The 25018-nt window shown below is 41.4% G+C and overlaps 1 protein-coding gene across 1 annotated transcript; it reads left to right on the top strand.

Moving 5' to 3' along the window:
- The first annotated feature begins 1332 nt into the window (after positions 1 to 1332).
- LOC108440799 (spermatogenesis-associated serine-rich protein 1) lies at positions 1333 to 20663 on the top strand. Its single transcript, XM_017719907.2, has 7 exons — positions 1333 to 1704; positions 3623 to 3747; positions 5659 to 5823; positions 5948 to 6053; positions 14280 to 14342; positions 16459 to 16597; positions 20606 to 20663. The coding sequence occupies exons 1-6, from the start codon at positions 1619 to 1621 to the stop codon at positions 16595 to 16597; spliced, it is 684 nt and encodes a 227-aa protein (XP_017575396.1). The 5' UTR covers positions 1333 to 1618; the 3' UTR covers positions 20606 to 20663.
- Positions 20664 to 25018: the final 4355 nt, after the last annotated feature.

Here is a 25018-nt window from a genome sequence, read left to right as displayed (position 1 = left end):
GTCCATTGAATGCAGTGCAAGGTGTTACCTTAGTGAACTATTTTGATAAATGTGGCTGTCTTGTACTTTTCAAATGTTGCAGTGAATGGACTTCATCTTTTGTGCATAGAGTAACAGACATTAAATGAAAAGGTGTTGCTTATTTTTTTAGTACACTTATTAGTATATTAGGTAGTGGTTGAAATCTTGCCCAAGGAAATGGGACAAACCTCACATAAAAAACAAACAAACAAACAAAAAAACAACATTGCTTCATTAACAGCTACTAGCGGTGCTCTCCAGGTGACCCAGCACGTCTTCAGTGACAGCAGAGGAGGGTAAAGTTCAGCTCCTCACTGCTGGGCTTTAGTTTAGGGCATCATAAAATTAGCTAGCTACTAAAACATTGCATGCTATACATTTTTTTATGCTTGTTATGTTTGTTAAACTAAGATAAAACAGTGGTTCTCGTAATTTTAACTGAGAAAATCCTCACATTTGTGGGTTTCTTTGGTCTCTTATTTCGCCGTTTTTTTTTTTCCTCATAAAACTTCACTTGGACTGTGTCTCTGAAAATCTCCACAAGAACTGGGACACCCTACCCCAAGATGTGAACGCACAAAACAGAGGGCTAAGGCCTAAGTGTTAGGGGCAAGGGGTGAAATGGGATTGGGCCAAATTCCCTTACAGAGGCCGGTTTAATGTCTGGTAAGGATCTCAACGACTGAAGCTGCCCCTTCAGATGAGCTAATGCTAAGGCTAAAGAACCCTAGGAGACTGGTCCTGACATTTTACTATTGGGGGTGTGTCACATTGCAGAATTTTGCAGTTATCCAGATAATTTAAGCCTGAAGATGAGCACTGTCCAATAGGAATGTCCCTCAGCTCTGTTCCTTTTGGACACGCTTGACTTTGGGCTTATATTATCTGTCTAAAATGAGAAATCCTGCTTTGTAAAACACCTCCATGATGTGTTAGCCAATACAGTAGCCAAGATAAAGTTGAATTCACCTCAGTTTTGACCCTGGGCTGTGAGTGTGGTCTTTCATCTAGTTTAACTTCAGCTTCATGAATGAAAAACAGCTTCACCTCCACATTAATTAATATCAATTGCATGTACAACCAGTCTGAAGAACTGAGTCGAGTTTTTTATTGGTTTGACTGGAGGAAGCAGTGCTTCGCGAGGACTGTGATTTGCTGAGGGGTCTGTCATTGTTTTGCTATTATGTAGAGGGAACAAGATGTATGTATGCTGACAGAATGAAAATGGTAAGTGTTTTCAGTCATTGATGTTCGTATTCATATTAAATAGCGAACCTTTACGTTGTAACTGAATGTAGAAGAGAGAAATGCTCAATAAAACACGTCCTCCTGCTTTGCTATCCTCTACAACTTCACCCGAGAGGCCGCTTGAGCTGAGCTAGTTTTTGGCGCCATCTGGCGGCCGACCGGTAATGTCACGTTGCTAAGCTGTTTTCTTTTAAGTGAACCAGGCGGGTTAAATTACCGTCTGTCAGGTCAGCCCGAGAAAACCTGTTAGCTGTGTGTATCCGTTTCCCGAGAGCCGACTTTTCTTCCAGAGAAACCTTTTGTTAGTGTAATTTGCTCATAAAGCCTGGAGCCGCCGCTCTGTGTAGCGATGGCTGCTAGTTGTTTTCCTCACATTCAGGACAAGGAGAGAAAGTTCAGACCTCATATCAGACACACGGAGCCTATTCTGACTGAGTAAGTACTGAACAGGGGAACTCAATTCATCAAAAAAAGGTCTACATAGTTAAATGGTTAAGATGTAAACAAAGTCAGACTTGTTTGGTGTAAAATGCTCAGTTCTGGAGAAACCTACAGAATCAGAATTGTATAGAGTGGTGGTGATAGGAACCAGACGTCTGAGAGCTTAATGTCTCTAAAAGCTCCCTCACAGTAAGTTATTACACCTGAAATGCTTATGAATACTCAGCCTGATCTTTGGTGAACTGTTTTATGGTAGTTTTGTTCTAAATTGTTGGCTTAGAACGTATTGTAATCAATTTATTTGAATCCATTCAAGGTGGAGGCATACATGATACATGTATCAGGACCAAACCTCATATCTCCATTTTTGTTGTTTTTAATTTTCTCTCATAATTTGAAAATGCCTGTTGCCCTTTATATTGTGTGTAAATTTTATGATGAGTGAGCAAAGATAAATGGTCAAAAATGACTTGGAAAAACGTCTGGTTCCATTGACTTACATTAGAAGTAAAGAAGGTTTTTTCCTTCTCCTGTAAAGTTACCATTTTGGAGATACAAGGTTTTGTTCTGACAGCAGCCACATGTTTCTAAAGCAAAATAGTCTCCAAAGAAATCTCATTTTTTCAGATTTAGCTGTTTTACCATCATCAGCATTACGTATAAAACTCAGAAGACACATGTAGGTTCAATGGTTTTGGGTAGTGAATGAAATGGCTGCATTTGTGTTGTAGACATGGTGACCCCTGGTTCCTATCACCACCACTGTAAAGACATCTGAGTCTGTAAGTTTCTCTACAATGAACCATTTCACAGCACACCACTTGGAATGACTTCTTGACATCTTGACCACTGAATGTGCAAATTGGTGGCGTTTTTGTATCTGTCAAAGATTTCCTCAGTGAGACTGCTGCAAATGAAGGATAATCAGTAATGACAGTAACATTTGGAGAAACTGTTGACTGGGATTTGTGCAGAGGTGGCTGCAGCTATTAGGCTGAGACATTATGCTCTTCAAATCCAACGTTAGTATTATTGTGAGGAAATTCAGCTATTTATGTTACATTAGTTACTAATTCCAATTGTTATGTAAAATTCCTTTTTGCTCTGTTGGTAAAATAACTTTGTCTAAAATAACACATCTATAGTTTTGTCATCTTTACATTGGCTCCAGACAGTTATTGAACAGTTTTCACTCTAAAATCATATGTCAGTTAATTATGGATTTGTTTAATTTGCTCAGCAGTGAAAGTCATTGAAGTTACTTGGTAAAAGTATTAACCCTTGTGTGGTGTTCAGGGCTGTGGGACCCATTTTCAATGTTTACCAAAAAAGAAATTATGTTTTATTATTTCAACCTCAGATTCTTGGTCTTTGCTCATTTTCTATGAAGAACATATAAAACAACCCATTTTCAGTGTCTTCACTCTGTTCACCCCCCACACATTTATATTACACATGTGGTGTTGGGCTGAACCCAGCAGGGAGTAAAAGTGTGGAGGTGCTGTGTCCTTCACTCTGTTCTCCTCCTACATGGCTTGCTGTTAGTGTGTGTCTGTGTGTGTCTGTGTGTGTCTGTGTGTGTCTGTGTGTGTGTGTGTGTGTGTGTGTGTGTGTGTGTGTGTGTGTGTGTGTGTCTGTGTGTGTGAGAGGGTGGACAACATGGACCGGCTGCTGACTGGCTACAGCTGCTAAATGAGAACCCTACTGGACACTTGGGATGTTTTAAGCATCTGGTATTTTTACGTAAATTGTTGTGGCTGTACTGATTAAAAAAAAAAAAATCATAATAATATGGCGCGTACACTAGACCACTGAGTAACAAACACATCATCACCACACAAGGGTTAAACGTGTTTAATGCTGGCTGAGGTTCACACTTCTCGTGAATTCTGAAATTGCTCTTATCACATAGGTGTGGCCTTGACTGGAAATCTCGTTTGCGTTGGATTCCTGAACCTCGTTACAGCGATGCCCCTTTTCCTCAAATTAAAGACATTAAATTCCCCAATCAAATCAAACTAATGAGGTCCTTCCCACGTGAGTACTGCTTTTATAGGTGTGATGGAAGCACGATGATATTGGAATACTACTGTAATTGGAAGACATTTGCCTTAAAAATATCAGCATTGGAGAGATTTGTAGATTTGTCCGATATTTCAAACTGTATATATTGTAGTCTGGAAGAGCAGACTGCTTATACTGGTCAGGAGTTGGCAACACTTTAACTGCCCTGTTGTGGCTCCACTGCTGAATTAGATTTCTAGGTAATAATAAAATAATCCTTCTTTACAGTAAAATAAAGCTCTGTTGATGGTTCAACACAGTTTAACAATAAATGAATGCTTAAACACTGGAGTTAATGTAGAACTGCTAATTCACCCTTTATCCCTGAAGATCAGCACAGACTGATGGTCACCATAGCAACATGGGCAACAGTTTTGCCATGTAGCTAATGAAGAGAAAAGAGAAAGAAGGAGCATCTACACTATATTGCCAAATGTATTCATTCACGCATCCAAATAATTGAATTCAGGTGTTCCAATCACTGCCATGGCCACAGGTGTATAAAACCAAGCACCTAGTCCTACAGATTGCTTCTACAAACATTAGTGAAAGAATGGGTCGCTCTCAGGAGCTCAGTGAATTCCAGCATGGTACCGTGATCGGACGTCACCTGTGCAACAAGTCCAGTCGTGAAATTTCCTCACTACTAAATATTCCACAGTCAACTGTCAGTGGGATTATAACAAAGTGGAACGACAGCAACTCAGCCACGAAGTGGTCGGCTACATAAACTGACAGAGCAGGGTCAGCAGATGCTGAGGGGCATAGTGCGCAGAAGTCACCAAGGTTCTACAGAGTCAGTCGCTACAGACCTCCAAACTTCATAGAGCCTTCAGATCAGCTCAAGAACAGCATAGAGAGCTTAATGGAATGGGTTTCCATGGCCGAGCAGCTGCATTCAAGCCTTACATCACCAAGCACAATGCAAAGCGTGGAATGCAGTGGTGTAAAGCGCCACCACTGGACTCTAGAGTAGTGGAGACGTGTTCTCTGGAGTGACCAATCACGCTTCTCCGTCTGGCAATCCGATGAATGAGTCTGGTTTGGCGGTTGCCAGGAGAACGGTACTTGTCTGACTACATTGTACCAAGTGTAAAGTTTGGTGGAGGGGAGATTATGGTGTGGGGTTATTTTTGAGGAGTTGAGCTCGGCCCCTTAGTTCCAGTGAAAGGAACTCTTAATGCTTCAGCACCAAGAGATTTTGGACAATTTCATGCTCCCAATTTTGTGGGAACAGTTTGGGGGTGGCCCCTTCCAAAATGACTGTGCACCAGTGCACAAAGCAAGGTCCATAAAGACATGGATGAGCGAGTTTGGTGTAGAAGAACTTGACTGGACTGCACAGATTCCTGACCTCAACCCGATAGAACACCTTTGTGATGAATTAGAGCGGAGACTACGAGCCAGACCTTCTCGTCCAACATCAGTGTCTGACCTCACAAATGTGCTTCTGGAAGAATGATCAAAAATTCCTGTAAACACACTCCTAACCCTTGTGAAAAGCCTTCCCAGAAGAGTTGAAGCTGTTGTAGCTGCAAAGGGTGGGCTGACGTCATATTAAACCCTATGGATTAAGAATGGAAAGTCACTCGAGTTTGTATGTGTATGAAGGCAGACGAACAAATACTTTTGGCAATTTAAATTGAGTGAAAGAAAGTCTGTTTTCATTCACAGTAACTTTAGTGCTGTGCTCAGATTGTCTTCTAGCAGTTTTAAACTAAACTAAACCCACATGATTCTGAATTAGAATTCAGCTTCTTTATGAGACGTTCCGTGCTTCATGATGTAAGACATTGTCTGAGATTTGTCATAAGAGGCCCGGAAGAAAAGACAAACACTGCAAGAAGTTGGAAATTAACAACTGCCTCTGCCACTTGTATTTAGAGGCCAACATGGTGTCCCAGTCAGAGTGGACCTTTTACCCAAACCTTGGTCAACCAGTGACCTTCCATGATGGAAAGCGGTGTTTTATAGATACAGTTCATCATGGATCCAAGAGATGCACCTCAGAACAGACTCTAGAGTCGACCATAGGTAGCAAAAGAAAGGGTAAGATTTTTTTAGTTTTGTTTTTTATTTGTAAGTACGCAGTGCAAATTGCAGGCTTTGGAGATGGTTAATCCTGTCATGATATTTGTGTTGAAACATGTGTCTTTCTGTTTGTATTTATCAGTGGAACCTGGCTTTGGCTACGCAACAGGTTCCAGGACCTATCTAATACCAGAGTACAGCCCTAACTTTTACAAGCTTGGATCAACACTACCAAAATCTAATTTTGGGTAAGAGTCAAATGCGGTGTGTGTATATACACTCTCAGAAATAAAGGTCTAAGGACTAAACTGTCACTGGGTCAGTGCCCCTCTTGTCACTGGGGTGGGATCCTCAAGGGTTCATCTCAGTACCTTTAGCCAGGGAACATAACTGAACCATAATCCACTGAAATGATATGTTCTAAGCTGTACGGACTCCATACACCCAGCCTCACCTCCAGGCTTTTATTTTACTGTTCTGTTTTAAAACATTCGCTTATGAAAAGGTACAAATACCAACTTAACATAATTTGAATATGCCTGTTGCTCTTTTCATTTTGTATAAATTTCATGATGTCTGGATCAAAAGAAATGGCCAAAAATGGCTTGAAAAAATGTCTGGTTCCATTGACTTACATCGAAAGTAAAGATTTTTTCCTTTTCCTGTAAAGTTACCAATTTGGAGATACAAGGTTTTCTACCAACACACACAATATAAACTACAAATATACACTCACTGGCCACTTTATTATGCACACCTGTTCAATTGCTTGTTAACACAAATAGCTAATCAGCCAATCACATGACCGCAACTCAATGCATTGAAGCAAGTAGAGGTAGTCAAGACAACTTGCTGAAGTGCAGACCGAGCATCAGAATGGGGGAATAAACGTGATTTATGATGACTTTGAACGTGGGACGATGCTTCGCCGAACTCCGTGAGGAGACACGAAGTAGGTTGTAGCTGAATGGGTATGAGGAATGCAGATGCAGGCTGAAGATGGACCGACTCTGATTCTTTGCAAACACTGGCGTGATTTATTTACAAAAGTGAAAACACAAAAGAAAACTGTACAAACACAAAATAAACGATGGTTAAAATGTTGACCTGACTCAATAGCAGCACAGGTGAGTATAAGTAGTCTTAGGCCGCAAGGCCTATAAGCTTTCCTATACTCCTCAATCTTTTCACGATCTGAGGTGAGTATCTGAGCTAGCCTCCTCCCAGAACCTTTCCCCCACTTCTTATAGGGTTAGGCCCGCCCCTGCATTACCTGAGCTCTTCCAATCTCCTCAGCAGGCGTGTTGCTGTCCCACAAAAGTGGATTAAAAACAAGGATAAATAAAAGCACAACCAATATTACAAGGCCTCAAGATCCCATTACCGTTAAAACTGTCTAGCTGCAGTGTACACATTTGCTACCCTGTCTTACTCCACTTTCTGTGACTTAGGTTACAGACATCACACCTCTCATGAGCTAGCCGTGGGCCCTTCGGCAGAGAGTGAGCTCTTTCTGCTCTGCCTCCCTTTTGCTGCCTCTGCAAGGTAACTGTCAACAGGTGAGTATCACAGGTAGGTGTTCAGGAAAGTATTGCACACACACATAATCTCTGGTGATGGGCAACGCATCTGCCTCATCACACGTGGTTGTTGGTGCCAGACGGGCTGGTCTGAGTATTTCAGAATCTCCTGATCTACTGGGATTTTCACGCACAACCATCTCTAGGGTTTACAGAGAACGGTCCGAAAAAGAGAAAATATCCAGTGAGTGGCAGTTGTGTGGACGAAAATGCCTTGTTGATGTGAGAGGTCAGAGGAGAATGGGCAGACTGGTTCAAGATGATAGAAAGGCAACAGTAACTCAAATAACCACTTGTTACAACCAAGGAATGCAGAATACCATCTCTAAACGCACAACATGTGGAACCTTGAAGAAGATGGGCTACAGCAGCAGAAGACCATACCGGGTGCCACTCCTGTCAGCTAAGAACAGGAAACTGAGACTACAATTCACACGGGCTCACCGAAATTGGACAATTGAAGTTTGGAAAAATGTTGCCTGGTCTGACAAATCTTGATTTCAGCTGCGACATTCAGATGGTAGCATCAGAATTTGGTGTAAACAACATGAAAGCATAGATCCATCCTGTGTTGAGCCCAAGCTGTGTGTTGAGGTGAGCCCTACTATATCTAGCCGGTATCTCTCAACCTCGCGCACCAACTCCAGGCTCCTTCCCCGCCAGTGAGGTAACATTCCAAGTTCCAAAAGCCAGTTTCAGCAACTGAGGATCAGAACGCCAAGGCCCACGCCTTCGTACACTGCCCGATCCACAATGCACCGAACTCTTACTACTGCCCTTCCCATTGGTGGTGGGTCGATGGGAGGTGGGACTCATGTAACCCCTTCGGGCTGGGCCCAGCCAGGCACCATGAGTAAATGCCTGGCCACCAGACGCTCGCTGGCTCCAGGATGGGGCCCTGGTAACCCTGTTTCGGGCAGGGTACACAAGTCCTGTTTTTATTTATTTTCATAGGGGGAAATTTGGATCACACTTTGTCTGACCTGTCACCTAGGACCAGGGAGACCCTACCAGGAGCCTTTACTCCAGACAAGCATAGCTCCTAGGATCATTCAAGCACGTAAACCCCTCCACCACGACAAGATGGTGATCCATGGAGGTGTTTGCATTAGTATGTTAATTAAAACTAAATTACTGTAAATTTTGGACACTTCCAGTTGTAAAGTCTTAAAATTTAATTAATGTGTTTGCATTAGTACGTTAATTAAATTTTAAGACTTTACAACTGGAAGTGTCCAAAATTTGCAGTAATTTAGTTTTTTCTTTTTTAAGTTAACCCTCTATTGCATAGTGTTGCCATGTGGCAAGAATTACTTTATCTTAATTTTACTGAAAGGCAGTAATAGTAAGTCTGTGTTTTCCCATTTAATTGTGGAAAAAGGGTCTTTTATTTGAAAGGACAAATACTTATAAATACTAAAAATCACATGACCATGGAATCTTATTATGGTGATGTTATTACCAAAGAACTTGTAGAAAGGAGAATTACCGCCCTCTGGAGTGTCTTCCGGTTTTTTTAAACGCTAGAGGGCACTCCTGAGTGAGTACAAAATGAATGGGTTGATATGGAGCATTTGAGCAAAATCCATCCATCCATCCATCCATCCATCCATCCATTATCTTCCGCTTCTCCGGGGTTTGGGTCGCGGGGGCAGCATTCTAAGCAATGAGGCCCAGACCTCCCTTTCCCCAGCCACTTCCACTGATTCTCCAAGGGGGATTCCGAGGCGCTCCCAGGCCAGCTGGGCGATATAGTCACGCCAGCGTGTCCTGGGTCTTCCCCGGAGTCTCCTCCCAGGTGGACTTGCCTGTGACACCTCCCGAGGGAGGCGTCCAGGAGGCATCCTAACCAGATGCCCGAACCACCTCAGCTGACTCCTCTCGATGTGAAGAAGCAGCGGCTGTACTCCGAGTCCCTCCCTGATGACTGAACTTCTCACCCTATCTCTAAGGGAGTCCAGACACCCTGCGGAGGAAACTCATTTCAGCCGCTTGTATTCGCGATCTTATTCTTTCGGGCATTACCCAAAGCTCATGACCATAGGTGAGGGTGGGAACGTAGATCGACCGGTAAATCGAGAGCCTTGCCTTATGGCTCAGCTCTTTCTTTACCACAACAGACCGGTAAAGAGCCCGCATCACTGCTGACCCAGCACCAATCCGCCTGTCAATCTCCCGCTCCCTTGTACCATCACTCATGAACAAGACCCCGAGATACTTGAACTCCTCCACTTGAGGCAAGAGCCTATCCCCGACCCAGAGAGGGCTCTCCACCCTTTTCCGTCTGAGAACCATGGTCTCGGATTTGGAGGTACTGATCCTCATCCCGGCCACTTCACACTTCATACAATGTTGAAAAGGCATGTCAGCAAAGACAGCCCCACAACATCCAGAGCCTTGAGAAACTCAGGGCGGATCTCATCCACCCCTGGAGCCTTGCCACCAAGGAGCTTCTTAACTACCTTAGCGACTTCGGCCTCAGTAATGGACAAGCCTATTCCCATGTCCCCAGACTCTGCCTCCTCACTGGAGAATGTGTCGGAGGGATTGAGAAGGTCCTCAAAGTATTCCTTCCACCGCCCAATGACGTCTTCAGTCGAAGTCAGCAGCACACCATCTCCACTATATACAGTGCTAGTAGCACACTGCTTTCCCCTTCTGAGTCGCCTGACGGTTTGCCAGAATCTTTTCGGAGCCGACTTAATGTCACTTTCCAAGGCCTCACCAAACTCCTCCCATACACGGGTTTTTGCCTTGGCGACGACTGAAGCCACAGATCGCTTGGCCTGACGATACCTGCCAGCTGCCTCTGGTGTCCCACAGGCCAACCATGCCCGGTAGGACTCCTTCTTCAGCTTGACGGCATCTCTCACCTGGGGTGTCCACCACCGGGTTCGAGGATTACCGCCCCGACAGGCACCAACTACCTTACGGCCACAGCTACAGTCAGCCGCTTCAACAATGGAGGAACGGAACATGGCCCATTCTGAGTCAATGTCCCCCACCTCCCCCGATATCTGGTCAAAGTTCTGACGGAGGTGTGAGTTGAAGATCAATCTGACAGGTTCTTCTGCCAGACGTTCCCAGCAAACCCTCACTATACGTTTGGGCTTGCCTGGTCTGACCGGCATCATCCCCCACCACCTGATCCAACTCACCACCAGGTGGTGATCAGTTGACAGCTCAGCTCCTCTCTTTACCCGAGTGTCCAAAACACATGGCCGCAAGTCCGATGACACAACTACAAAGTCAATCATTGAACTGTGGCCAAGGGTGTCCTGGTGCCATGTGCACTTATGGACATCCTTGTGTTCAAACATGGTGTTTGTGATGGACAAACTGTGGTTTGCACAGAAGTCCAAAAACTGTACACCACTCGGGTTCAGATCAGAGAGGCCATTCCTCCCAATTACACCCCTCCAGGTCTCACTGTCATTGCCCACGTGAGCGTTAAAGTCCCCCAGTAGGACAATAGAGTCTCCAGGAGGAGCACTTTCAAGCACCCTTTCCAAGGACTCTAAGAAGGCTGGGTACTCTGAACTGCTGTTTGGTGCATAAGCACAGACAGAAGTCAGGACCCATTCCCCAACCCGAAGGCGTAGGGAAGCTACCCTCTCGTCCACTGGAGAAAACCCCAACATACAGGCACCGAGTCGAGGGGCTACGAGAAAGCCCACACCTGCCCGCCTCTCACCATGGGCAACTCCAGAAAAGAATATAGTCCAGCCCCTCTCAAGGAGATTGGACCCAGAGCCCAAGCTGTGTGTTGAGGTGAGCCCGACTATATCTAGCCGGTATCTCTCAACCTCGCGCACCAACTCAGGCTCCTTCCCCCCCGGTGAGGTAACGTTCCAAGTTCCAAAAGCCAGTTTCAGCAACTGAGGATCAGAACGCCAAGGCCCACGCCTTCGGACACTGCCTGATCCACAAAGCACCGAACCCCTACTACTGCCCCTCCCATTGGCGGTGGGTCGATGGGAGGGGGGACTCATGTAACTCCTTCGGGCTGGGCCCGGCCGGGCACCATGAGTAAATGCCTGGCCACCAGACGCTCGCTGGCGAGCCCCTCCCCCAGGCCTGGCTCCAGGGTGGGGCCCCGGTAACCCTGTTCCGGGCAGGGTACACAAATCCTTGTTCTTGTCTTTTCATAGGGGTTATTATGGATCACACTTTGTCTGACCTATCACCTAGGACCAGTTTGCCATGGGAGACCCTACCAGGAGCTTTTGCTCCAGACAACATAGCTCCTAGGATCATTCAAGCACGCAAACCCCTCCACCACGATAAGGTGGTGATCCATGGAGAGGTTTGAGCAAAATCATAGTTTATAAATGCTTAAACATTTTTAATGTAACATAATACAATCGTTCTGAACACAGAGCAGCATAAAATATTTAACACCGCTGTTATATTTTTAATAGCTTTTAAACTCAGTTATGGAACTGACCAGGCTCCTCATAGATCAGCTCTGTTATTACCATAAGTTCCAAATACTAGTTGAAATATTGGGTAGTACTTTCACTGGACATACGTTGGATTTGTTTGGTCTTATTTTCAATAAAATGACATTTTTTTAATTGAAAAAAAAATTTTTTGATGCTTTTTAAAAACATTTTTTAAAATTTTATGCTGCTATGGTATGATTGCGCATTTCACAAATACCCCACTTTAAAAAAATATATATATTTTTCAAATGTTTCCATCATGTAAGCAATTTTAAATAACAAAAAACAGATTAAAACATTTTTTATCATGTGCCATTAATAATTGATGCAATAGAGGGCTAATGTGATATTGCCCAAACTTTTGCATATAACTCTGCATCATGCTACTAGCTAGGGGCATAGCCAAAGAATGGGCAGAGGTGGCCAGTCCCCGATTTGCACGAAGCTTTTTTTACCACCTCTTTTGCCACCCTAGTTACACAAAGTGAGACCTTAATGCTAGTCTGGTTCATTTTGCTTAATGAGACAGCAAACAGGTTAAATTGTTTAATTATTGGAAAACTACATTTATATCCATATAGTGCAGTACTTTTGTCTTTTAATGCTCTGGGTGGATCACATCATCAGTCAATATAAGAATTTTTTTTTTCCAGAACCTTCCAGAAAAACATCAGGTGCCATGACCCACATTATAGATTAAGAAACCCTTATTAGTCCCACAATGGGGAAATTTCACCTCCATGTTTAACCCATTCGTGAAGTGACACACCACATACACACTAATGAACACACACACTAGGAGGCAGTAAGCACACTTGCCTGGAGTGGTGGGCAGCCCTATCCGCAGTGCCCGGGTTACGTGTCTTGCTCAAGGACACCTCAGTCATGTACTATCAGCTCTGGGGATCGAACCGGCGACCTTCCAGTCACAAGGGTGGTCTCAAGACCACGACTGCCCCATTATATATACGCAGTAGGCTAAGGCAAGATGTCTTAACTATCCAAAATTACTCAGACAGAATCAATTTATTATGTAAGCAATCATAATTTAATATCTTTTTTCCACTGAGTAAATGTGTGATCAGGCTAGATTGATCTGTAAGTCCAGTATGGAATTCATTTGTGCTAAATATAGGTCAGCATGTCACTCAACCAAAGATTGCACACTTTTGAGTGACCTGTAGAGAGGGCAGCCTTAATTAACAACTTCTAAAAATATGAATTTTAATACGCTGAAAAAAAAAGATTTCATCTAGTTGCTTCAACTGTGTGCTTTCTATCATCTGAGAAATTTGGCTAAAGTTCGGCCTTTTCTCTCTCAAAGTGACACAGAAAAACCTCAAGGGTTTGTTACAGCAGAGTTGATCACTGTACTGGTCTTCATATTGGAGTTTCTAATAAAACAATACGTCCCTTACAACTCGTACAAAAAGCCGCAGCATCCTAACAAAAACAGCACAGAAAGATCAGATCTGTCCCGCTTTAAAAGAGCTGCACTGACTGCCTGGATCAATCAGGATAGAGTTTAAAGCTCTGCTACTAGTTTTTAAAGCTCTAACTGACCTTAAAACACCACTTACATCACAAATCTTAGATCTGCTGATACTGACCTTCTACAAATACCCTCTGTAAAATACAGAAAACAGAGAGACTCATTTATTCTGCTCAGTTTACCCTTTATTAGACAGTCAAGCTCAGTGTCACTTTTAAGAAGAATCTAAATATGCATCTCTTTAACTCAGCATTTAATAAAAAAATTGTGTGAGTCATTTTCTTACAATTCTAAATTAATACATATTAATTTCTTGTATAACTTCTTATAATTCGTATAATTTATTGTTTTTTTTTATCACCTGTCTGTAAAGCACTTTGAGCTGCCACTGGCATTAAAACTGCTATATAAATAAAAATAACTTGTTAAGAAAATTAAACAAAATTTTGATATATTAATAACATAGCAGTAACATATGCCCAGATAAACATTATTAACTGCTGATTTTTTCCCATTTGCCTCCCCAAATAAATTCACTGGGTCTAACTTGGCCACCCTACTGTGGAAGCTCTCCTTACGCCCTCACTGCTGCCACATGATTGGCTGTTTAATAATGTCATTATGCAGGTGTTCTTAATTAAGTGGCTGCTGGGTGTGTAGTGTTGATTTTATTTGTATCATCCATCGAATACCTTGTTCTATCAAAGATACTCTGTTTTAATCACTGAAGAAAATAACTTACATTTGCTCTGTTAATATCTTTCCTTATTGTTTTCACTGGCTGTACTGCATTCAGGGTTTTATTTCAGGAGCAGACTGATGGTTCTGCTGCAATGTTTACTAAGCAGAAACAGAAAGAAAGGCCTCACCTGTGATCTCAGTATTAGGTGATGCCCAGATTGTGTGGTGTAATTAATGGCAGTTCATTTAAAGTATGTGTTTTCATCTTGTGTTTAGGTATCCCGCCACCTTTAAAGCAGATACATTTATTCCCCTCCAGCCCCTGTCAGAAAAGCTCTGGTAGGTATTAATAATTCTGTCGCGGTTTAGGGCAACCACACACCTGTGCCAATAATAAAAAGAATATTTGGTCTTTGATTAGCTATTAGAATTATAGAGAGCAGATAGCCATAACAATGAGTCAATAATCTGATTATAATCAGATTTCTGCAGTTATCCGATTATTCTTATGGCCATGTAAACACCATAGATCTAGAAATCTGATAAAGAGGCTGGATTTTAGCTCAGTCATCAGATTTCTGCAGTTATCCGATTATTCTTATGGCCATGTAAACACCATAGATCTAGAAATCTGATGAAGAGGCTGGATTTTAGCTCAGTAATCAGATTTCTGCAGTTATCTGATTATTCTTATGGCCATGTAAACACCATAGATCTAGAAATCTGATAAAGAGGCTGGATTTTAGCTCAGTCATCAGATTTCTGCAGTTATCCGATTATTCTTATGGCCATGTAAACACCATAGATCTAGAAATCTGATGAAGAGGCTGGATTTTAGCTCAGTAATCAGATTTCTGCAGTTATCTGATTATTCTTATGGCCATGTAAACACCATAGATCTAGAAATCTGATTAAGAGATCTGATAAAGAGGCTGGGTTTTAGCTCAGTAATCAGATTTCTGCAGTTATCTGATTATTCTTATGGCCATGTAAACACCATAGATCTAGAAATCTGATGAAGAGGCTGGATTTTAGCTCAGTAATCAGATTTCTGCAGTTATCTGATTATTCTTATGGCCATGTAAACACCATAGATCTAGAAATTTAATTAGGAAATCTGATAAAGAGGCTGGATTTTATCTCAGTAATCAGATTTCTCAGTGTATGTGAATTCTTACTATGCAAGAGAACAGACTGCTGTACCAGAAATAAGTGTACACTTTTGGAGCGGCACTGAAACTAAACACAAAATGAAGGGTTTAAATATTCTTCATCTTCCAGATGATGTATGATTATATTTTCAGGTAAAGTGACTCGATGTTTTTAAAAAAGAAAGCTTGAGTCTTACATTATGTTTACATCACGTCTACTTCTGTGAGTTTATTGGCTGGTTGTAAAGCAGAAATCTGATTACTGTCTGACTAATATAAACCTGGGGTTTCTCATTATCTGATTACTCAAGCGCATATAAAATGCGTTGATCGGATTACTGACCGAATCTGATTTTCTGCGCTAAGTGGATTATTAAGTGCATGTAAACACTCTCGGTATTGAAGGCGGTTTGTTGGAAATGTAAAATGTTTTTGAGGATGAATTCCACTGTACCAGTCAAAGCTTTACACAACCCTGATAGAATAAACGTTTATCGTAACATTGAAGACATTTTGCTTTCTGATACATTTGCTTTTCTCATACACCCCATCAAGAACCGGAAGATATGAATATATTCCATGGATGTTCATACATCTTTGATAAAAGAAAGCAACATTGGACTTAAGATGGATCTTACATTTATAATTAGAGTAAAGCTGTGTTCCAAAGTCTAGGCTTAACACGTCCACGTCATAACAGGCTGTTCCAAAGTGAAGGACCCTTCGTATACAGCCTAGAAATGCAGACTACGTTCGGAGTGGTTTTAAGTACGCGTCAGATGTTTCCTTCCAGGCTTTCAGCTGCCCACAGTCCTCTGCGCATAAACAATGCGAAGGAAAAAATATAGCACCACGAAAATGCCTTTATAAAGTGTAAAGTGGATGATCAATTAAAGCATTCGTCCATATATTATATTTAATTTCCGAGTATTTGTATGTATGTAGTTTACCGTACTAAATAAGAACACCTCCATTTCCGTGAAGAAATGAAAAAGCAATAAACTCAATGCAGCGGCTCCATGTTCTCCAGTTCCCTCACGAGTTTGGCGCAGTCGTTTGACGTCATAACTCCACCTCGTTAGGTCTGTTCCATTTGAGTCCTAACGATAGGCCACTAAGGAGGAGTCTTCGTAGGACTGTCTGGCTGAGGATTTGAAGCACAGCTTAAGTCTTACTTTTGTTGTCCAGTAACCTGTATGTCAAATGGAACAGTACAATCTTTATTTACCATTAATGAATAAATGAACAATATTCATATCGGCACTACATCATTGTGTTACTGGTAATATGTTGTGTCTTTCCAGCTTGTCTTATGCAGAGAAAAAGAAGATTCTGGAGCGAGACGAAGAAATTCTTGAAGTAAATGACCTTAACAAATGGAGACCAGCAGCTCCGCTCTTTGAAAGCTTTGTAATAGAACGCAGACCATCTCAGGCTCTTTAGGTACAAGTGCAAGAAACAGGGCATGCTTTTCAATTCCTTTTCCCCTTCGGTTCTTTATGCACTGATCACTGGTACATTCACAGGTGATAATGTTCCACTTTTATTGCCATTTGAGATGTGATAACCATCAAAATATAAAGAAATTAAACTCAGCACTGTATTAAATCTGGCACTACTTATTTTTTAATAATCTCTCTACATCTAACGAGTCTTCTGTCAGCTTGTATTACTCGTGTAGCAATGTTTAAACTAATACTTCCAGTGTGGACTTGTGGTATTACATGCATGTATGCCTTCCTTCAAGTTTAGATGGCCTTAAGCTCTTACTGCGCATGTCTGTGTGTCCTCTGTTTGCCAGCCAATACGTGGCTCAATATGCAGAAGATTAATTTTCATTTTCTACTGTCTGCAATCAAATTATCAAACATTTTTCAGTGGCTATTATATGTTTCAAAAGCTGCCCCAAAAATGTAGCCTGTAACTTTATCATTTATTTAAATCTGGCAAACTTGCATGGAAGAAGAACCAGTAAGTAAAACATGTGGAAAAGAGCATTTTTGGCTGCCGTAGTGACCAAGTATGCGTAAAATCCCTACTGTTCCCAACTGTTAAATGCAGTTTCACTACAGCAGCTGTTTACTACCATGACTTTTCTCAAGCTTTGCGCTAGGATTCTTTTGTTTTAGTGGGTCCAGTGACCCCCTGCTCTCCCATAGTTTGCGCCTGTGCCTCAAATGCCTTCACACTGAGTCTAATTTTACAAGAAGAAAGCATGTCCACACAAAATTGTGCTGCTATGAGTTGATAACATACTTCTTTAGCAGAATGGGCCGTTACACAATGCCTGCATCTTAGAGTCACACTGGCTAAAAGACAAATGATAACTTTTATTGTGGTTCCTACTCAAGGAATCCGTTTTTTCTGACTCTTCCCTTGAGGAAATTTAGTAAAGTGAGTAAAAGTTTCAGTGTTTAAAAAAACGCATCTGCTTTTTTCATATGTGAATATGTGTAACAGGACCTCACAACAACTGATCATTGGAACTATGATTGAAAGTTTCCCTGTATGCCAGAACGGCGGCCACTCACACCGCAACTCACTGCTCTGTGTGTAAAAGTAAACCAGGACCAGAGATTCAGATGATGGACCAGAGCGCAGAACTCTTATGGATACACAGTGATAAACTGTACCCATATATTTTATCAGTAATTATCAAAAGTCATCATAAATGACGTCCACATGACCCTGTAAATGAACATTTTACTTGTTAAGGTGAGAAAGACCAAACTGTTGTAAGCAGTTGGTAAAAATTGCCAAAACTAATGAAAGTTGTGTAAAGGCTGGGTTTCTGTGATGCAGACTCACTGAGGGCCCAGACAATAACAGTGTTTCAATAAGAGATGTGCTGTGCCTCTTATACTGGTGTTGGAAGTGCCATGCAGTATATTATATGTCCAGCAGATGCCAGCAGAGGCCAGTGATGTGGCTCAGAGGTGCCTAATCCTAGTCGGGGAGATCCACCACCCAGGAGGGTTCAGATTTAACAAGTTTTAGTTTTATGATTGTTTTGATAGTGACAAAATGGAGTGGCCAATCATTAGTTTTAATAAAATAAACATAATTATGGTAAAGAGTCTCTTAAAGCGGTAATACTTTCTATGAATGTTACGTTTGTAAGCATCTATAAACACATGTATAACCTGTTATAATTCATTTGTAAGACATTATAAACATGGTTATACATGTTTATAAAAATGAATTACACTGAATTACACTTTATAACCATGTATATTATGCATTATGAATTGTTAATATAATGCATTATAAGTGGTGTTAATAACATGTTATACTGTCAGTGACAAAGAAGTCAGTCCCAGCTTGGAGAGCGTAAAGACAGATTTCTAATGTTTTATTTCTCTGTGCTGGTGCTGTTTGGGCTGAATCTTTCGGGCTTCTGTCCTGAATATTCAGATGCTCCAAACAGTATAATATTGGATATGCAGTGTTAAGTTAGTGCCAGGCTAACGGTGGTGAACATTAACAGTGGTGTACATTGACTTTCCCACATTGGGTAAAACACTGATGGCAGCACTAGTTTAAACTCTGACATTTGAAGCCTGTAATGAGCTTTATTGTGGATGTTTTAGTGTTTCAGTAAATCCTTCAGTAAATCCTCACTCTTAACACTGGAGGAGGCTTTAGTACAGTGTGCTTCACTTTATGGACAGATACAACTTTTGTATCTGAGCTTTTATAATGTTATGAACAGTACTTCTAATGTATTATGGTAACAATTCATAATGCATAATAAGCATGGCTATAACATGTAATGCATTTTTACAAATATTTATAGCCATGTTATTATGCCTTATGAATGCATTATAACATGTTATGAATGTGTTTATAGATGCTTACAAATGTGACAGTCGTAGAAAGTGTTATCACATTTTCATGTAAAATCCAAGTGAAATAAAGGTTAATGACAGTAATAAGGTAAAATAACCGATTCATTTTAATTTTATTAAAATGTTTTGTTTGTTTTTTTTTTTTTAAACTGGGGGCCCTCTTTGGAGGTGTCTTTCTCCACACCCAGTCATGCCCCAACACACTGCACTGGTATATGTTTATGTTGCCAGAGCTCAGTGACAGCAGAGGGTGCTGTGACACAAGAGGTGATGTGTCTGTGGTGGAAAAGGCAAGCGTGTTTATCTTAATGTGTCTTATCATGAGCATTGCTGCAAGCCTGTGACTACCTTAATAGAAATCCATATTATGGCCAAGTGAAGGCAGCAAAGTGGGACAGCTGCCTAGTAGAAACATCAGACTTTGTTCCAAAAACATGTCATAATTATTGTCAACCCTATACATTCTTGGGAGGAAAATCTAATTGACATACATTCCCATTCATCTTCTTTGAGCATACCCATGTCAAGTGGTCATCCAATGTGTTCCATTGGGTAAGTTTTATGCAGGTCAAACCCCTTTAGTCATTCTTCAGCGTGAGAAAGGTTGTGCCCTATGCACAAATTAAATGGGGCGAAATGCTGTTGACCTTCATAAATCAGGCAGTGGCTATAAAAATCTGAAAATACTGGTCTACTCTGTGACAGGTTCAGTATGAGTAGCACAGAAGTATGAGGTCAACCAAGGTCAACTGTCAACGGCCTGTCACAAGCATGACATTTCAGCAATTTCAGCATATGAATAATTGCAATATAGTCTGACTTTCTTTATTTGCTGTTTATATAGTTTTTGTTTTTGTCAACTATTTATTGCAATGGAAATATATGATTGAGAAAGGTATCAACATTTTCAGATAATCATTGTCAGCTCGAATAGTTGTGATAGATGGTTTTGTAATGATTTTGACATGCTTATTGATAGATATGTTAGCTGGTCCAACATTTAATGCTGTGAGATTGAGGTTGGGATGTAACAGAATAGAAGTATATATTCGGAATACATATTCGGTATGCATAAATTAAGTTCCTGCCAAAGCCTGAGTAGACTGATAAATCAATGTGATCAGTTATTAATCTCAGTGTTACTGAGCTCTGCTAAATCCTGAGTAGACTGATAAATCAATGTGATTGATTCATCAACAGTCACAGTTGGACAGTTGCAGGAGTTGGTTGCGATTAGGTGTCGCTTATATGCTGAACATTTTTTGCAAAGCTTGCACAAAGAAAATCTCTGTTGTCAACCTGTAAACATCAGCACATGGAGTTTCGTGAACAGAATTGGATTTTTTGGAATTTTGATTGGAGCTATGTTTAATGGTCAGATGAGACAAATATAGACTTTCTTAGCGACAAACGCCAGAAGTCTTTTTACGGTAGAAAGAAGGTCAGAAAAGAAAATTCTTAACTCTGAGATCATATTGCATTTGCTTTGTTGTCATGGTAACTTCAGTTAAGACTGAATTTGGGACAGAAGCTATAAGTCTATTTCCAGATAAGAAATCATCACAAGTTGCCAAAATATACTAAATATTTTCTTAACTTTAAGATAAACCCCGCCCTGCGATGGACTGGCGACCTGTCCAGGGTGTATCCTGCCTTCCGCCCGAAGACTGCTGGGATAGGCTCCAGCAACCCCCCGCGACCCTGACGGAGAAGCGGCTTAGAAAATGGCTGGATGGATGGAAGATAAACCCCACAGCGTCCTACCTTCTGTTTTAATTTTCTGTTTCTATTGTTTTATGCAGTGGCCGGCAGCACAGTTAGCATAACTAGCATAATGAAGTTACATTTATCTACACTGAAAACAGAGCTTTGATTTTTTTTTTAAACAGCATTTTTTAAGAACTCAGACGCTGCAGACATGCTCTCCACCATTCCACTCTTCTTACGTTCAGGTGTTAATGTTTGGTAAAACTGTTCAGATGAAATGTTACGGTGATGGTGCTGAATAATGAGGAGATGGAGCTGAGCAGGAGGAGTAACGTTAGCACACTTGGCTAAAGCCTTTGGGAAATGGAGACTGAAACTGTGGAGCGGTGACTCTGATAAAGAGCAGGAGGCGCTGATACAACATTATTAACTATCAGTTTATCACGCTTTAGTTTTATTTGACCTTTTTTTACCTCAGTAACAGTAGCTAACATCTGGCTAATTAGCTTGATTATGTGTTTACGTTTCAGCTGTGCATGTACAGTCAGTTGCTAGGTAACAGACACGACGGTTGCTTGTCGACTTTGAGTAAGTTAAGATTTCCTAACTTGAGATAAGGAAAGATGCTGTAAGATAAGATTTTTAAATTAAGTTCCGTTTGCTTCAGTAATACGATTACTGAAGATAAAAAGATTCTAATTTAACACAAAAGGTTTCTGTGATGCAGCCCCTGAACTATAATGTTTATTATGGTAATAGATCTGGGATTATGTACTTCTTTAAGTCTTCTGTATGGTACCAAAATAGGTTTTTTAACTTGTAGCAAAAGTGGAACCCTTTTTGATGCTATGTAGAACCATTTATTAAAAAAGTTATTTAAAGAAATGTAACAGTTCTCCATTGTTGAGAAGAGCCATTTAACCATGAAAACAGTTCCTGTCCTCTTCTGTCCACGAAGACAGCAGTGCTCTTTGTGCACAAACATACCTACAGAAAAGTGACTTGTAAAAGAATGACCAAACCTTCTGAACTAAGAAAAGCCACTGATTGAGGCCTGTGATTGTTTCCAGCTGTATTTATTTTCCATGTCTATTCAGTTCCACTGGTGACAATCGGAGGCTAAAAGCAATGCACGGCAGCAGCTTAAAGGAGGACTTAGTGTCCGTTTTATCTCACTTCACAGGTTCTGCTGTGGGGAAAAGTACAAAAGCATCAGCTAGCAGAATTCAGAGCAGCTCTAGATGAAGCACAGTGAAATCAGGACACTGCTTGCAGTAGTTGAGTACAGCACTTCAGCTCTAGTTGAGGGTTTATCCATTCTTGTGGTTAATTTAAAAGAATGGTCTGGCTCCAGCGTCATATTCTAAAATCTGTCAGAACAAAAATGACTAATAAAAAAATGTATGAAAATCACCACCACGCTTAGTCATACTCTATATTCAAAAAGGCGTGAGAAACTGGGATGTTTTGAATGATAAGAACATGCCACTGTATTTTTTCATCACTGTGTCCACTTACTGTCTACTCGATTAGACACTCCTACCTTGTCAGTCCACCTTGTAGATATAAAGTCAGAGACGATAGCTCATCTGCTGCTGCACAGTTTGTGTTGGCCATCCTCTAGTCCTCCATCAGTGGTCAAATGACAGGGTCAGCGGATGCTGAGGTGCATAGTGCACAGAGGTTGCCAGCTTTCTGCAGAGTCAGTCGCTACAGACGTCCAAACTTCATGTGGCCTTCAGATTAGCTCATGAACAGAATAGAGAGCTTCATGGAATGGGTCTGAGCAGCTACATCCAAGCCTTGCATAAAAAAGCACAATGCAAAGCGTGGAATGCAGTGGTGTAAAGCGTCGCCACTGGTCTCTAGAGCAGTGGAGATGTGTTCTCTGGAGTGACAAGTCATGCTTCTCTGTCTGGCAATCCGATGGATGAGTCTGGGTTTGGCAGTTGGCAGGAGAACAGTGGTTGTCTGACTGCATTGTACCAAGTGTATAGTTTGGTGGAGGGGGGATTATGGTGTGGAGTTGTTTTTCAGGAGTTGGGCTCGGCCCCTTAGTTCCAGTGAAAGGAACTCTTAATGCTTCAGCACCAAGAGATTTTGGACAATTTCGTGCTCCCAAGTTGGGAGTTTGAATAGATTGGGGATGGCCCCTTCCTGTTCCAACATGACTGGTCACCAGTGCACAAAGTCCATAAAGACATGGATGAGAGAGTTTGGTGTGGAAGAATTTGACTGGCCTGCACAGAGTCCTGACCTCAACCCGATAGAAGACCTTTGGGATGAATTAGAGCGGAGACTGCGAGCCAAGCCTTCTTGTCTAACATCAGTGTCTGACATTATTGCATACTTTAAAAACTCTAGTGAGTCTTTGCTCTGTGTTAAAATATCATGACAAAAGAATCAACATGAATAGTCCCACATTACTTGGAAAAATGTTATGTTGATCTCCATTAAAAGTTAAGAATGTTTTTCCTTCTCTTGTAAAGTTAGCATTCTGTTCTGACTGCAGTGATAATATTTCTTTAGTCATAGTCCATTTTTGGTAGTTCAGTTAATGTGATCAAGTGCATTAAAAAAGAAAAACCAAAACCTCTAAAAATGCATTAATGGTAGGGTTAATGTCTATGTCTAAGGTGCCATATGTGGGGTCAGCATAAGGGTCACAACCTCAGACATTTAGCTGCCAGAACATTACATTGCAGTAGGTTGTTCTTTTACAGCAGAGCTGTTCTGTCATGCTGTCATGCTGTCGTCTCCAGGGTGAACATTTGATGCATATTCATAGCAGCTGGGTCCATGTGTCAGTCCTCCCTATCCACTCTCCTTTCGGCTTGTACCGTGTCATTGTAATGCATCGGCAGCTTTACCTGGGCCATAACACACACACAATAAAAGATTAGCCCTGAGCTCTGAACCCCGTCACTTGCAGTAGATTGCATCACTCCTCAGACCTCCACAGTCATCCACTGAACAAGGTGCTATCTTTCTTTCATCTTGGCGTTTCCAGGGCAGTGTTTTCAGCCCTGCTAGTGGAGAACCCCTTTCACCACAGATGTGCAAACGTGGTCACAGATATGATATCATCACTTTCCGATGAAAAACAAGTATCTCCAAAATAGACACTTTACAGGAGAGGGCAAAAAAACATTCTTTACTTTCAATGTAAGTAAATGGAAAAAGTATTTTGGAGCATTTCTATTGGTTCAATTGTCATGAAATGTTCACAAAATGTAAAGGACAGGAGAACAGTACTTTTCTGACTGCATTGTGCCAAGTGTTAAGTTTGGTGGAGGGGGGATTATGGTGTGGGGTTGTTTTTCAGGAGTTGGGCTCGGCCCTTTAGTTCCAGTGAAAGGAACTCTTAATGCTTCAGCATCAATTTCTTGCTCCCAACTTTGTGGGAACAGTTTGGGGACGGCCCCTTCCTGTTCCAACATGACTGCGCACCAGTGCACAAAGCAAGATCCATAAAGACAAGGATGAGCGAGTTTGGTGTGGAGGAGCTTGACTGGCTTGCACATTGACTGAGTCCTGACCTCAATGCTATAGAACACCTTTGGGATGAGTTAGAATGGAGACTGTGAGCCAGGCCTTCTCGTCCAACATCAATGTCTGACCACACAAATTTGCTTCTGGAAGAACGGTCAAAAATTCCCATAAACACACTCCTAACCCTTGTCAAAAGCCTTCCCAGAAGAGTGGAAGCTGTTATAGCTGCAAAGGGTGGGCTGACATCATATTAAACCCTATGGGTTAAGAATGGCGTGTCACTCAAGTTCATATGCGTGTGAAGGAGACGAGCCAATACTTTTGACAATTTAGTGTATATTGCATGTCTGGTTCCACAGCAATAGCAATTAGTGTAGAACCTTTACATTATATGTTTCTTTAGAAAGGTTCTTCACATAAAGCAACATTTCATTTTTATGAAATTACTGTCCATTGAAGACTATTTAGGAGATCAAAAGTGGGTTGTTTATGTCAGGGGTCACAACCCAAATCTTAAGAAGAGCCTTCTTGTTCTCTCAACAAAAATCAAACCGTTTTATGTCCATTTTAACATCTTGGCTGTAAGTATGTCTCAGTGTGTGCTAATGTGCTAGTACAGACAACAAATTGAATATAAATGAAAATGCAGACTTACTTTGCTTTGCTTTAAGCTTTAGTTTTTTGTAAAATGTCTCACAACATTCGATTTTTTTACTAGGCTGAAGTCACGTCACATTGTTAAACTGTGTTGACTGATCAGCAGGGCTTTATTTCACTGTTATTTTATATTTACCTTCAAATCTGATTCTGCTGTGGC

The sequence above is a fragment of the Pygocentrus nattereri genome, chromosome 4 (assembly GCF_015220715.1).
Source record: "Pygocentrus nattereri isolate fPygNat1 chromosome 4, fPygNat1.pri, whole genome shotgun sequence".
NCBI classification, from domain to species: Eukaryota; Metazoa; Chordata; class Actinopteri; order Characiformes; family Serrasalmidae; genus Pygocentrus; species Pygocentrus nattereri.
This window is presented reverse-complemented; position numbering and strand designations above follow the sequence as displayed.